Source organism: Pundamilia nyererei, unplaced genomic scaffold (genome assembly GCF_000239375.1).
Source record: "Pundamilia nyererei isolate P.nyererei 1_Seehausen unplaced genomic scaffold, PunNye1.0 scaffold00360, whole genome shotgun sequence".
Classification (NCBI taxonomy): Eukaryota; Metazoa; Chordata; class Actinopteri; order Cichliformes; family Cichlidae; genus Pundamilia; species Pundamilia nyererei.
Genome location: NW_005187761.1, coordinates 65,085 through 80,371, shown reverse-complemented (window position 1 = coordinate 80,371; position 15,287 = coordinate 65,085). Strand labels below are relative to the sequence as shown.

General features: G+C 39.7%; 1 protein-coding gene across 2 annotated transcripts in view; it reads left to right on the top strand.

The window, feature by feature from the left end:
• mapk8ip1b (mitogen-activated protein kinase 8 interacting protein 1b) overlaps nucleotides 1–15,287 on the top strand; it is a 53,987-nt gene that overhangs the window by 10,541 nt on the left and 28,159 nt on the right. Inside the window, exons 1-2 of one of the 2 annotated variants that reach the window (XM_005752435.1) lie at nucleotides 4,305–4,408; nucleotides 10,388–10,499. In XM_005752435.1, the coding sequence (XP_005752492.1) occupies nucleotides 4,353–4,408; nucleotides 10,388–10,499 (168 nt within the window). In that variant the 5' untranslated portion in view covers nucleotides 4,305–4,352. Of the gene's footprint in view, nucleotides 1–4,304; nucleotides 4,409–10,387; nucleotides 10,500–15,287 lie in introns of those variants that run through there. The other variant, XM_005752434.1, reaches the window with a different exon arrangement.

Here is a 15,287-nt window from a genome sequence, read left to right as displayed (position 1 = left end):
CTTCCATGTACAAATTGGCCACGATGGGTGAAACTGGGGAGCCCATGGCACACCCATGTTTCTGCCTGTAGAACTGACCCTTGTATGTGAAGTAGGTGGAATGAAGACACAGTTCCAAAAGCAAACACACTTGACGATGCTGAGAGTGGTCCTGTTGCTGAGGTTGGTATCATCCTGTAATCTCTTACAGACTACCTCCAACACTTCCGTGACTGGGATGCACGTGAAGAGAGATGTAACGTCTTGCAAGACCATGGTTTCATCTGCCTCCATAATGACATCTCTCACCTTCTCAACAAAATCCAGGGTGTTCTGGATGTGGTGTTCAGAGCTGTCCACCAGCGGGTTGAGGATCGAAACCAGAAACCTGGAGATGTTATAGGTGACCGAGTTGATCATGCAGACAATCAGTCTTAAAGGTGCATTAAGGCATTTATATATACCTGGCAGTTCTTTCATCCATCCAATCATTTCAAATTTAGAGACACCTCTTTGGTTTCAAAAAACCAAAGTGGAAACAACTATATCCATATTTTATCTACAGTCCATGCAAACTGGTATTATGATCTACAGCTGTGTGTTAAAATGAAGTTTTCAGCCACACGGCTAATGAGAATATGATTGCATATACATTTACTGAGGCTATTTCTTAGCTTCAATTTACAGACATTCTGCTTACAGCAAAACAATGGGGGGTTTTTTAAGGAAAGAAAAACAATTGTAAAATTGTGAAAGCTTGGCCAGTTTAGTAATGAAGTAATCTTTTAATTTTTGCACAATGAATGTCAGGTAATTCTCACCCTGTGTCCTTTACATTTATGCACTGACCTGCACTTTTTACCATCCTATTATGCTCGCATTAGCAATATCAAAAGGGTTTCACAGCAGCGACAGTGGTGGGATAACATCAAGTGGGAAGCTATAAAAGACTGTGAAAAGCAGACTGTAGATTTATTCTCGACTAGAGAAATGCTACATCCCTAGAACATGAGAGGTAAACGGGCACCCTGGAAAATAAGGGAATGGAACTTTGTAACGTGTCTTTAACATGGTAAAACCATATTGGAACTCATTGTGATTTCCTAACCTAAATGCTCACAACTGAAAATAAAACTGAAACGCTAGTGAGAGCGAATTTTAAGAACTTCCTTGTCAAAAGTTGGGATGTCCAAAATGGGAATGCCCCTACATGTTTTCAGAAAAAATGTTCCAGTTGGTGAAAACAAATAAACAGAAGTACAGGGAGTGCAGAATTATTAGGCAAGTTGTATTTTTGAAGAATAATTTTATTATTGAACAACAACCATGTTCTCAATGAACCCAAAAAACTCATTAATATCAAAGCTGAATGTTTTTGGAAGCAGCTTTTAGTTTGTTTTTAGTTTTAGCTATTTTAGGGGGATATCTGTGTGTGCAGGTGACTATTACTGTCACGGTCCGCTGTGACAGACCGTGCGGTGGTGTGTATGGTGGACCCAGGTGCGAACACAGGTGAGCAGACGGGAGTGAACTTTAAACAAAAGCGAGCCTTTTATTGTGGCTGATGACAGAGTATACAAATACAGCAGGGATAGCGTGGCTAAACAGAAACCTAAACTGGGAATAACTAAGGTAAAGCTATGACTAAGAATATAATAGACCGGGCATGGAAACATAGAGGGTGGAAACACAGACGACGCGACACAGACTGTATGAAACACAGAGACTAAATACACATGAGGGATGATCAGGGGAAGTGGATGCACACGGGGAACACAGGTGACACTGATAATCATAACAAGACATGGCAGGAGTGAACGTAACACTGATGGGTGATGGGCAAAGTAAAACAGGAAGTACACAGAGGTTCAAACAGGAGGGGAGAGAGCACGGGGAGAACGCAGACATAACGGGCTGGGGAAAACATAGAATAAAACACTAAGAGAGACGAGGGCTCATAAATACACAGAGGGGCACACAGGGGGTGAGAGTCACGAAGGGAAAACGCATAAGGAACAACGTAACAGATCAACCCAGGAAGCATGGCCTAAATAAAGAACAAAATACAAAAAATACATGAAAACTAAGAATACTGGGCCCACATGGCCCAGGACCATGACAATTACTGTGCATAATTATTAGGCAACTTAACAAAAAACAAATATATACCCATTTCAATCATTTATTTTCACCAGTGAAACCAATATAACATCTCCACATTCACAAATATACATTTCTGACATTCAAAAACAAAACAAAAACAAATCAGCGACCAATATAGCCACCTTTCTTTGCAAGGACACTCAAAAGCCTGCCATCCATGGATTCTGTCAGTGTTTTGATCTGTTCACCATCAACATTGCGTGCAGCAGCAACCACAGCCTCCCAGACACTGTTCAGAGAGGTGTACTGTTTTCCCTCCTTGTAAATCTCACATTTGATGATGGACCACAGGTTCTCAATGGGGTTCAGATCAGGTGAACAAGGTGGCCATGTCATTAGTTTTTCTTCTTTTATACCCTTTCTTGCCAGCCACGCTGTGGAGTACTTGGACGCGTGTGATGGAGCATTGTCCTGCATGAAAATCATGTTTTTCTTGAAGGATGCAGACTTCTTCCTGTACCACCGCTTGAAGAAGGTGTCTTCCAGAAACTGGCAGTAGGACTGGGAGTTGAGCTTGACTCCATCCACAACCCGAAAAGGCCCCACAAGCTCATCTTTGATGATACCAGCCCAAATCAGTACTCCACCTCCACCTTGCTGGTGTCTGAGTCGGACTGGAGCTCTCTGCCCTTTACCAATCCAGCCACGGGCCCATCTATCTGGCCCATCAAGACTCACTCTCATTTCATCAGTCCAAAAAACCTTAAAAAAATCAGTCTTGAGATATTTCTTGGCCCAGTCTTGACGTTTCAGCTTGTGTGTCTTGTTCAGTGGTGGTCGTCTTTCAGCCTTTCTTACCTTGGCCATGTCTCTGAGTATTGCACACCTTGTGCTTTTGGGCACTCCAGTGATGTTGCAGCTCTGAAATATGGCCAACCTGGTGGCAAGTGGCATCTTGGCAGCTGCACGCTTGACATTTCTCAGTTCATGGGCAGTTATTTTGCGCCTTGGTTTTTCCACACGCTTCTTGCGACCCTGTTGACTATTTTGAATGAAACGCTTGATTGTTCGATGATCACGCTTCAGAAGCTTTGCAATTTTGAGACTGCTGCATCCCTCTGCAAGATATCTCACTATTTTTGACTTTTCTGAGCCTGTCAAGTCCTTCTTTTGACCCATTTTGCCAAAGGAAAGGACGTTGCCTAATAATTATGCACACCTGATATAGGGTGTTGATGTCATTAGACCACACCCCTTCTCATTACAGAGATGCACATCACCTAATATGCTTAATTGGTAGTAGGCTTTTGAGCCTATGCAGCTTGGAGTAAGACAACATGCATGAAGAGGATGATGTGGACAAAATACTCATTTGCCTAATAATTCTGCACTCCCTGTATTGTTTAGTCAGAGGTTTTGTTGAAGTGAAATTTTTAAATTTTACTAAAAACATTATTATTATTTATGAAATAATACAGCAATACATCACACAACAACATCTTTTTTGCGTCAGAAATTTCACAGACATAAAGGAATGACGTCTTTTACGATAAGTGCTGCAGACTATCTGAATATACCGTGTGACTGTTTGGGCACCTGTCTACGTTTGCTTTATGGCCTGTCAGCGTTCTTATTTTGTCACTGTCGCCATGCTGCCAGATCTCAGCACTGAGTGCAGTAGTTTCATGAATGATGATAAGCTAGAATCTTCTTTTAAGAAGATGAATAGGGAAAAAGAGCGATGGAAAAGGGAAAATTAGAAGTCTTCTGTGATCAATGAGCCCCATGAATAATTGAGGGTGACCGTGTTTTACACAGATAGAGGAGAGAGAGAGAGCGAGAGAGGAGTGTCCTCCTGTGCTGATGTTTTTCCTGTTTGGACTTCCCGTGTTGTTAGATGATCTGCTAACACCAGCAGTTTCCAGCATTGGCATAGTAAATCTGAGTAAACATCAGAGAGAGGGAGAGAGAAAGAGGGTTATATAATACTACTGTTCTCTGGTGGCTTCAGCTCCTCTCTTTGGGGGGAAAAAAAATCCTCCATCCATCTCGCTTCCCTCCCAATGAGCAGCAGCAGCAGCCGGGCTCTGAATCAGACGCCGCTTCCATCGACCCTGGACGAGCTGCTCCCCTTCTCCCTCTCCCCCAGCTCTCTTCCTACACTCGCTCCTCCCTCTCTGCCTCCCTCACTGCCTCTTTCACTTTCTAACCCTCTTGCTCCTTCTCCTCCTCCTCTCCTCTTGGCTGTGGATGCCCTCCTCACTTACAGCATGGATTCGGGAGGGGAAGGAGGAGAGGGCTGGATGGAGGACCAGTGGGAGAAATGGTAGGACATCTGTCTTATTCTCTCTCTCTCTCTTGTTTTTTCTTTTTTCAGTTTATTGGCATGCAGCAACATGGCTGTGTGTGACCTTGCAAGTGTGTAACTGCTAATGTTTCTTCTTCTTGCTATTTGGCATCTCCTCGGTACAGCATGCCCTTGAAGGAGATCGCCTTTATATGACTGTGTGTACGTTTGTACCTAAACAAGAGAGGTAGAATGTGCAGCGGAGGTTGCTGCCTTATGATGACCAAAAATAGGACCATAGAGGCAATCACATGTTATCCTGCTGCATGTGTATTACAGTGGAATTGCCGGTGTAGGAGAAGCACTGTGTAGACGGATTGTTGTCTTCAGAGTTTGTTTTCATGCAGCTGATGATGGAGAAGAGGGTGATTGTACTTGGATCTGTTGAATTGGACGGGACGGTCCTGATTGTGCTCCTGTCCTTGCAGGAGGGCGAAGCTAATGAATGACAGAGAGCATGCAGCCTCATAATTCCTAGTGGTAGTGTAAACGTGAGTAAGGAAGGGAAAAGAGTATAGTTGGAGCTGCTGTGATGACTAAATACTGGGCTGAAAGGTAGAATAGCATGATCAGAGCAACACAACACAGAAACACATGTGATCGTAGCATTTAAGAGAAGTATTATGTGGGGAGCATGGTTTTCCTGTTTTCACTGTAATAAAAGATATAGAAGCACTATTTATTTCTCATTGCTCTTTGTCAGGAGATTTAATTTCATTCTGCATATTTTTCTTATCTCTTTCTATTAACAGAAGTCGTCTTCTCACTGCTGTGTGACCTTCCTTTATGATAAACTGCAAAATGTCTTTTTATCACAGAGATTATATCAAATTCAGATCAACATAAAAAAGAGTTAAAAGGAAAATACCCGTATTTGACCTTGTTTGCCATTTGTGAATTTGCAAGCAAGCCTTAGATAAATGTAGTTCTATCAGGGTTATATTGGGTTGTTTCTTATATACATACATATATAGAGATATTTATATATTACTGAGCTGGCCAAGCACATCATGGCCTGAGCGTGAGGTCATTCTGCCCTTCATTAACACAAGCAGAGAGACAGGCCGAGCAGACACAAACATGGCAGCAAGCTGCCCTGTCACCACCTGCTGTTACAATAATGCTGCAGTTTGTCCCACATCCTTAGCGATATAAAACTGAAACATCCGTCCTGCAGTGTTGTTACAATCTGAAGTTGTTTTACAACATGAGCTGATGGGACTTGTCTGCAGGGACCGTTTAAAAGCTGAACAGTTTAAAACCCACATCACTTAAAGCGAATAATCAAATTAAATAATCTCAGCAGAAAGATAAAATGTGCTGAGAATGGGATCAAAATCACAGATCTGAGCAGGAAATGCTCAAATCAGCCAAGGAGAGGTGAACTGAAGTTTTTTTTGACATGTTGTAGAGAGAAATTTATGTTTTGAGACATATTAGTCAATTTTCAATCCTTGCATGTGTTCTTTTTTATTACAGAACTACTTTTGAATTGTTCTTTCTAAACTTTGCCAAAATTGTTAAAAATTGAAAATATGAAGCCTTTAGTTTCCAAGTCGAATCCCGAGTCCCGTCCTGTGTGAGCTGTTGCTGAATTTATTTGGTTTTCTCTGCTGTGTCATGGTGATGATGTTGATGTCGGCCGGTTGTTACTACATCTTGACCCTATTTGCCATGTTTCACTTTCAGTAATGATGACACAGTAAATGTGTCACAGGAATCTCTGACCTGGACAGCCCAAGCAGTCTGCTGAGTCAGCCTGCATTGATCGCTGGTAGGGTTGTAAGTGTAGCGAGATGATGAGTATACATAGTGCAGGAATATAATCCCAAGGGAATTCCATTTGTTTTCAGTTGTATTTATTCATTGCCAAACCACAACAACAGTTGCCTCAAGGCAAAGCTAGCAAAGGTGCATCGAGTGTTTGCAGACATATGTTGAAAGGTCGATAGAGCTGGACTGTGTCAGTGGGCTGGGGGTCAAAACCTTACCATTACATACTGATTAAGATCAATCCAAACACTGTATACTTTTGTGGCACTATGGAACAATGACAGTCTTCTTACCACATCAAGTACTGCCTAGATAATCTGGTCCAGCAAACTTCCTGTTGATCAGTGTACACATTTAAATAGAATTCAATCTATTAATATTACAATTTTCAAAAATACAAATTCAATTTCAGGAAGGTGAATTTTAAATTCAGTTGTTAGTGTTTAAAAAAATATTGTATTTGAGTATAAAAATTGTATAAAAGTATAAAAATTGTATCTGACTTTATGTCCTCTACAAGAGTTTGTGTTGTTTTATCTTCAAATATCCAACAAAAACATGTATCGCTAATTCATAACGAAGAAAGCTTTGTAACTATCCCCACTAGTGAAGACTGTGTCATTTCCACAGCTTTCCCCCCGAGGTCTGCAGCGCTGTTGAAAAGGCTCTGGAGTAGCCCATACTGGAGGTTTCTGCATAAACGCGTAAACCTGTGACACAAAAAACCTGTGGCCGAACTCAGACACACACAGACTGTTTTCCTTCCTGGTGATGAAGGAAAATGGTGGGCTGGCATGTAAAAGGGCATTTATTCTTCCAGGACCTGAAGCTCAGTAAAGCATCACTCCAACAGCCAAACCCATCTGTTGTCTGATTGGATTGTCAAATTTGTAATTGACATGACATTGACCAATCAGCTGAAAGGAAGAAAAATCAGGTCAAAATTTGTACTTCTAAGTTGAAATCCACACGCAGCCAGGAAACCTGAGTGCAGAGGTTTACACGTAGTTTTTTGCTTTGTATCTGTAACCAGATCTTAACAAAACATTTTGTAACTCGTGTAAATCTTTTTTACACACACACAAATTCTCATCTGTAGATGCACAAACACAAAACTTTCAGATATTTTGGTTTACCATGTTACAAAGCTCAGTACACAAATATGCATTTGATTTACACATACAAAATATTTATGACCACAATTTGAGCCCATAAATGGACAGCTGCTGATTGGATTGTGTGAAACTGGCAGCTGTTTCTACTGCTTATCCCATTTATAATGCTTAGGCAAAAAATACATGATTCATAATAATTTATTGTACTACCTAATAAAATTCTTTAGCAAAATTTCCACTGAACTGAAAACTTAACATTGATGAAGGGAGGATTTATTGGAGAACTGTTGTATTATCGTCTTAGCTTTAGCTGAGTGTACCTAATCAACTGTTAAATGAGTGCATTTGCAACTCCAATTTTAGAAAAGTTGGGATGCTGTTTTGATCACAAGCACCCAGTATTGATTCTTTGAATCTTTTCATGATGTTACTGTATATACTGTAGATGATGAGATATTCAAAGTTGTGACAATTTTATACTGAGTAACAAATTGTTGCAGAATTTATATCTGGAGTTTTTTTGCAGATTGGGGAACCTGTGTCCTTCTTTGCTTGTGAGACTCTACCGCCACAAGATTTATTATTTTTTTATATATACCCAATCATGTTACTCACCTGTTGCCAGATGTTTTGTTTTACTACCACATAGTTTTACAGGTTTTTGTTTCCCCTGTCTCAACTTTTGTGATACTTGTTGCTGCCATCAAATTCAAAAAGTTATCTGTTTTCTACTTTGAAGAAAATATGTGGGATTATAAGATTTGCAAATAATTGCATTCCGTTTTTATTTAACTGCGATGTGACCCGTGCAGCCCATCTTATCTGAGAACTGTTCAACCCTTCACCCTGTGAACCTCGACGTGTGACAATGTAATTTGCTTTGTGGTATACACTCTGTTGGAATTTCTCTTTGGCTGCAGACAAAGAGGTTTATTTTTTAAAGTATTTCTTTTTCCCACCTCCCTCCATGACTCTCTCCATCTTCACACTTTTCTCACTGTTGACTTAATTGTTATGGACTCAGTCCCTCTCACTTATAACTCTGTAGACTCACCGTTTCATAATATCCCTTGAAAAGCCCGGATTACTGCTCAAAACTTGCAATTTAAACCAGTTAAAATGTTGTTTTTTGATAGCTTTGGTCAGAGGGCATATTCAGTCTGGTATTTGATAACTTTTCCTCAGTTGTAGTTTAATAATATATGCAAACCTGTGGTGAAATAGCCCAGGGTTACAGGTTGTCTTGGACAGGTTGTCAACCTGTTGCAGGACTAACATTATTAACATTTTGTATTTGCCCCTGTACACCACCACAGGGTGCTTCAAACCAAACAATTAAGATGTGATTAAAGTTCAGAATTTTGGCTTTGATTGAGTGGGTTTCCAAAAGTACTGCATTAACTGTTGAGGAATTATTGCCAGTTTTCTACACACTCCCCCAAGTGCTCAAACGTAATTGGACAAACTAACAAGCTAACATTATTTCATCATTTTAAATTTAGGTATTTTTACCTATAGGTTAGTCTGAATAAAATCATTAACCTATGATATATAGGTTTTAGTGTCAGAAAAAGATTTAAGGATAATGATGATGTAAATCAATATTTCCTCACCACAAATTGCCTAAAAATGAAAATACCAGTACAAGTAGTTTTATTTAAGGTCATCTAAGTTACTCACATACACTGTGTATAGCTGTGTTGTAAAAAGTTTTTTATTTTACATGTATTCCTTTTTTTTTTTACTTTCCCATTGTCTTCTTTTCTTTTGTTCACTTTGTTCTGTCCTTCCTTCAGTCTGTATCTCCCACCTCCTTCAGGGCTTCATTATGGAGGTAACAGATGCTTTTTCTCAGGCTATTTAACTTTCTATTCCCATCCTCTGACATGTGATGGCTAAAGACTGTAATAGCTGTATGTACACTCACGCTAGCAGTCAGAAATGACATTACCATGATGCATCAGTGGGGGGATGGTAGCTGCACAGGTTTACAAGGTTTATTTGACGGCTTGCTCCCATGCTCTGTCGTCTTTGTCTTGCATCTCAAATAACATTTTGCTCTGACTCATTCTGTTACGCCCGGAGGCTACAGGGTAAAGGGACAACATGCAGCCATAATTGCAGATGGGGAAAACTGAACCATTGTTTACTGGATGTTAATTGAATCCTGCCACAGACAGCAGGACCGTACATTTCCCTTTCTGCTGCAGGAGCATTCAAGACGTTTGTACTTCTCTGCAAAACACAAGTTCACTTTTCTTAGTTTCCTATTCTGCATTTTTGCCAGTGGTGGCTTTATGTGACAGTGAATCCAACGAGTAATCCAAAGGTAATGCTACAAGTGGTGTAAGGCATTACCTTCTTTAAATAAGTAGCATGATACATTATAATGAATTATGTGTAATACATTACTTTCCTTGAATAATCACCCTATAGCTCATTGTCACTGACAAAGTATGAGAAGGAGAAGAAAAAGAGTTATGCTGTGTGTATTAATTTTAGTCCCACTTGTGATGAATGAAGTGTAGTGGTGCCAAAAGAAAATCACTTTTACAAACAGCAGATGGAGATATTCACAAAATAAAACAGGCCGATAAAATCCTGGATGCTCATTGTTTTCTGCTCTAAACGAGCAGGTAGTGCTTGATTTAGATCTGCCTGAAATCAGTGCTTGAAACATTTAGTAAGTGCTTTAATACTAAATACAAATCCTTTAGAGGTCTGAGTGAAGTGTATAAAACTATGTGGTATAAGAGTCAAACGCCATGTTTCCATTTGTTAGGAACAGTACTATGACACAAAACAATAGCTTTAGATCTGTTTATCTCTTATAAGTATTAATGTAGATGCCTATGCTTGTTATATTTTGGTCATTTATAGCGACCTATATTCAAATTGTCATTGGACTGAGCATAGGAGATACAAATAACTGGGTCAACAAGAGATTCTGAGATGTACTATGGCTTGAGGATTATATATATATATATATATTTTTTTTTTAAATATATATGACTCATCTATGCGCTATCCTCTTCTTGTCCCTCTCACCCTAATCTACCCTTTCACTCAGGTTGACCCATGACATCAGCCTTGATGAATTTGAGGACGACGACCTCTCCGAAATCACAGAGATCACAGATGAGTGTGGGATGAGCCTCAATTGCAATGGCCCAGATATAAAGGTAGGATGGCCCCATGAAGAGCTGCTTCTTGGCAGATGTCTTGTCATAGCTGCAGATGTAGTGTTCATCTTCAAGTTATTCTTTATCAGCTGCTGGTGAAAAAAATTATCAGCAGCTCTGAATGAGAGCTGCAGTGTACTAGAGGATCCGCTGAGTTATGTAAAGCTGGGTTGGAGGTTCAAATTGTTTGTGTATGCTATTTGTCATTTATAGAAAGCATTCGTGAGTCCTCCTGCAAAGATTATGACATTATTTTTGTGGTGGGACTTTGGGAACTTTCTGAGTGTCTTGGGAAGCTTTTAAGTTACATCAGATGGTCGTCCACTTGAAAAGGCCGCTGACAAACAAGGTCAAAATGATCGTACACCAAAGCCTTTTAACTCTATCTAACAACGTTTTTAAAAAAAAATTATATCATATTGTACGTTCCACTCATGCATAACCTCCAGTGTTATTCGTCAACCTCATCATGCGATCCTTCAAAAATTGGGCTTGCCTCCTTTCGGCGACACTCTGTCAAAGTTTGAGTACAGCTAAGGGTCAGTCTCTCCTCTCTGTAGTGTTTTGTAATGAACAGCTGCTGCATTCAGCTTCCTGCCAGCAGAGAACAGGAGCCCGAGGCAGACAGGCCTGACAGACGGTGTCGGAGGCGCTCGCTGAAAGAACTTTGAATGTGATCGCATGCGATTGCCCCAATCCATCCTGGGCATCTAAATTATTCACTCTGAGCTTTTTACTGTTTGTTGAAATCCACCAAGAGTTTTTTTTTGGGAGTTTTTTTTTTGTTTTGTTTTTAAGAATAGAAATGAGGGGGTCACTAACAGAACTGAGTAAGGAATATATACATGTAACTATAAGAGAAATAGTAGTGGAGTGGTGCTGAAGGAGAAAATAAATAGAGTTAAATTTGTTATTCTGTCAGATCATCATCTTCTATTTAACTCTACTGCTGTAACCAAGGCAACTAGAGGGCGAGAGGCTTTTCACAGGGCATTTGTGTGAGTAAATAAGATTCTATCTTTCTTTTCCTTTTTCATTATTTCTGTGAGTTATATTTTATCATTTTAGTGAGGCAGTGACTTGACTGATGGGACAAAAATGACTCAAATAATGCAGAGTGGTGGGAATATTTTTTCACACAGTACTCTTTTTTTCTTGTCTTGCTATCCTGGGAGCTAATTATAGCTCACATTGCTGAATGTGAGCACTTTTTGCTGGAAGTGTCTATGTGTGTGAAGACAGATGACTCATCTCCTTGAAGAGCCTCGCAGAATCCAAAATGGCCCCATGGATGGCAAAAAAGACAAATCTCACAGCGCAGCCAACAACAAATCTCACGTGTTGTCACTCTCAGGAAGCGCAAACAAACTGTTTTGCTGCTGGAAGAGACAGCTCACTGGTCCTAGTAATGTCACTCCCCTCCATTTGGAAATCTCATGTCCTTTGGTCTAATTTACCATATACCTGCAGTTCATTGCAGTTGCCGGGATTTTGCTGTGCTACAGCAATTCAGTTGGGTTGACGTCTCGACTTGGACTGGGCCATACGTTTTCAGTCTTTCTATTGTAGATTTGCTTCTGTTGTTGTGATCACTGTCCGGTTGCATGTGCCAGTGTTGGCCAAGCCTTAGCAAAGTACAGTCATTCATTACCTCTCTGCCATGGTGTTATAGTTGATATGGGGTGATTAGGGTTTGTTTATTTTTCTCCAAATGTTATATTGTCCATTATGGCCAAGCATCTTCACTTTTGGACATCTAAGCATGTTTGTTTTAGAGCAAAGCATTTGGCATACATACATCATTTTACATATCTAGTCTAAGAAGATTAACTTTCTTTTGGAGCAAGGAACTGGTCGAAACTTGCAATTTAAAGTTAAGGCTGTTAAGGTTCTATAAGAATCAGGAGATTGTGATTCGCTCGCACTGCTTCTTGTTTATCTCCTCAGTATGTCAACCAGTGATTAGGGGGCAAAATAATTGCACTGTTGCTTTATTTAAGAAAAAAAGAAAGAAGGACAGAAATGCAATCCCCTTATTGTGCAATTTTCTTCTAATGACAGTACAGATCCTGTAGGAGACCATTTAGGCTAAAAATTTAGATGTTACTCAAAAGTTAACCCCTTAGCAGTCCAATTAGTCCCCTAAACCATCCAATGTACCGTGGGCGGTACGTCCGACTGCTAACAGGTTAAGGTATAGTTAGTGTGTAGATCGCATATAGTATATTGTTCTTGTTCTAAGATCATTTTAGCAGCTATATGTTGAAGGAGAAAAATTGCAAAATGTCCAATTTAACAATTTCTTGGCGATCTTATGGATAGATAACAGCTACAACAGTCACACGCTTGGAATTGAGTCCAGCGCTTAGTGAATTGTGTATTTAACAATGCTGGTTTCCCGAGCTGTACAGTACATAACCGGACAGAGTCGTATAATCTTTTGTGGTAGTCAGTAACAAGATGTGTTGATTTTCTGTGTTTTCTATATCTTGCAATGACTCACCAGTGAGGATGCAGTTTGCTTTTTAGATGGTGTTGAACCTTACACTGAAGGCACCTAGCAGAATAAAGGAAATTGTTGTTTTTGTCACCAGCATGAAATCGTGACAGACACCAGACAAAGGGAGGTTGTAGTAATAAAAAGAAAGATGTCACAGTGTTTATTTTTTAACCACTGCTATTTTCATTGAGGTTTTTAAACCACTACACCCACCCCACAGTTGTACACAGCTTGATTCTTTCAGTTCATGTTTTTTGTTCTATACTTGTCTTGTGCCCAACTTCAATCCCATCACTTAAGACTAAAGGAAGCTGTTTTTAGGAAACAAGCTCTGATGACAAATAACAAATGTAGCCACTGGCTAACAAACATTTTTCGTTAAGAGTTGGCAGAGAACAAGTTACACATAACAGAAGAGATTTACCAAGTGGCGAAGAAGTTATTTATTGAAGTAGTTGATTGCTTAGTTTTCAACTAATTTTCCCATTTATAAGTTAGATTTAACAAAAAACATATTTATGATTAAGTTTAGAGGTTTTAATAATTTTATAAATTATTTTGGTAATTGATCATAGAATCTTCTAATAAAGAAAAGGTACAACAATTAAAACAATACCCAACAATCTACATAGTTTCAGTAATATAGAAGAGGAGCACTTTGGGCGTGGTATTTAGTTGTGCTAAAATGGCTAATGTGGCTATCAGATAATTACTACATGTGCACCAGCCAGGGTAGCATTTATAATACTGGATTAATACTTCAATGTTCTTAAAGTAGTTGCTTTCCTCTTTAAATTCCTTTAGCTGTAAGTGATGGGAGGGGCTCTGTGCTTGTTGTGCCAGTTGGAGGAGGTAAAGATGGCAATTTTTTAAAAAAAAATCATTTTTGTTGCAAACGATTAATTTAGTATTTAAACATTAGTTTTATTATCAGTTAATATCTGAGGTTTTTTGACAACCATAGTAGACACAAATTCAACATCAGGCATATCATCTTCCTCAGTATGCTGGAAGTGTAAATGTTCAGCTTTTTTTAAATGACATTAACCATAAGAACCTTATTAGCCACTGATTTGGTCTTTGTGTCCTTCTTTTCCACGTTCTTCTAATTTTGTTCAGTTTGTCATGTGAACTATGATGTGCTTGAAAACATTTCTTGCAGAATGTTTAACCATGGAAAACAGAAGCAAGGATCAAAGACTGAATCAGCTTGATGAAACAGACTGACATTCTTTATGTTTCAGCTGTAATCACAGACCTTAGGGGCACTGCCTTGTCTTTGCTTCTCATTTTAAAGTGCACAGAGTTTTAGAGGCCCAGCCTGTTTTAAAAATTTATGAGGAGGCAGGGCAGCTTTAGAATATTTGGTAGGGAGCCCTCACACACACACACACACACACACACACACACACACACACACACACACACACACACACACACAGAGCTGAATTCATCAGTGATCTCATCATCCGATGGGAGACTGAAAATGTATCTGGTCTCATCAATAATGAACGGTCACATGGAAGGAACATCACACACACCAGACATGTGTGGTGCCTGCCTGAGTAGGGGGCCACAGAGGTGTGCACTGTGGTATTTGCTCGGTGGGTGGATGGACAGTGGGCTAACAACATTATAAGGACAGAAGTTCTCCACCTGACCTTTTAATCTTTAAGTTCAGGTGTTTTGAGTCCCATTGCCACAGGCGTATACCATCAACCACATAGCCATGTCTCCTCTGGGGCTTGTTCAGTCCTGTCGCTTGGCTGATTAAAAATAGGCCCAAATTGGCCACCAGAGGCAGAAGTAAGCACAGATTGAAAGTAGTGTTAATAGTGGTAGGAACAAGATATTTTGTACAGTACTTCAAATAATTGATGGGACGGGATCCACCCATTCTCATCTGCTTATTCTTATCAGGGTCGCGGGGGGTATCCCTGGTACCACAGGGCAAGATGCAAGGTTCACCCTGGACAGGTCCCCAGTCTGTCACAGGGCTAACACGGGGAGACAGATGGGTGTGTTTTTTTTCCTTCTGTATTAGAATCTCTCTTTGATTTATATCTCTTTTTATTAGACGTGGATAGAAAATATATATATTTTTCCATAATTTCCTGGCATTTTATTGGGGTATACAGTATATGATAATAAATATAAACTTAATATAAAAGGACATAAAAGCTGAGCTAACTGATATTAATCATTGTAGCTAACCACGTGCATTTCACCCATAACGTCTCTGCCATCTGGAAAACAACACTCCTGCGTAGGGATGGGTACCGGTGTCC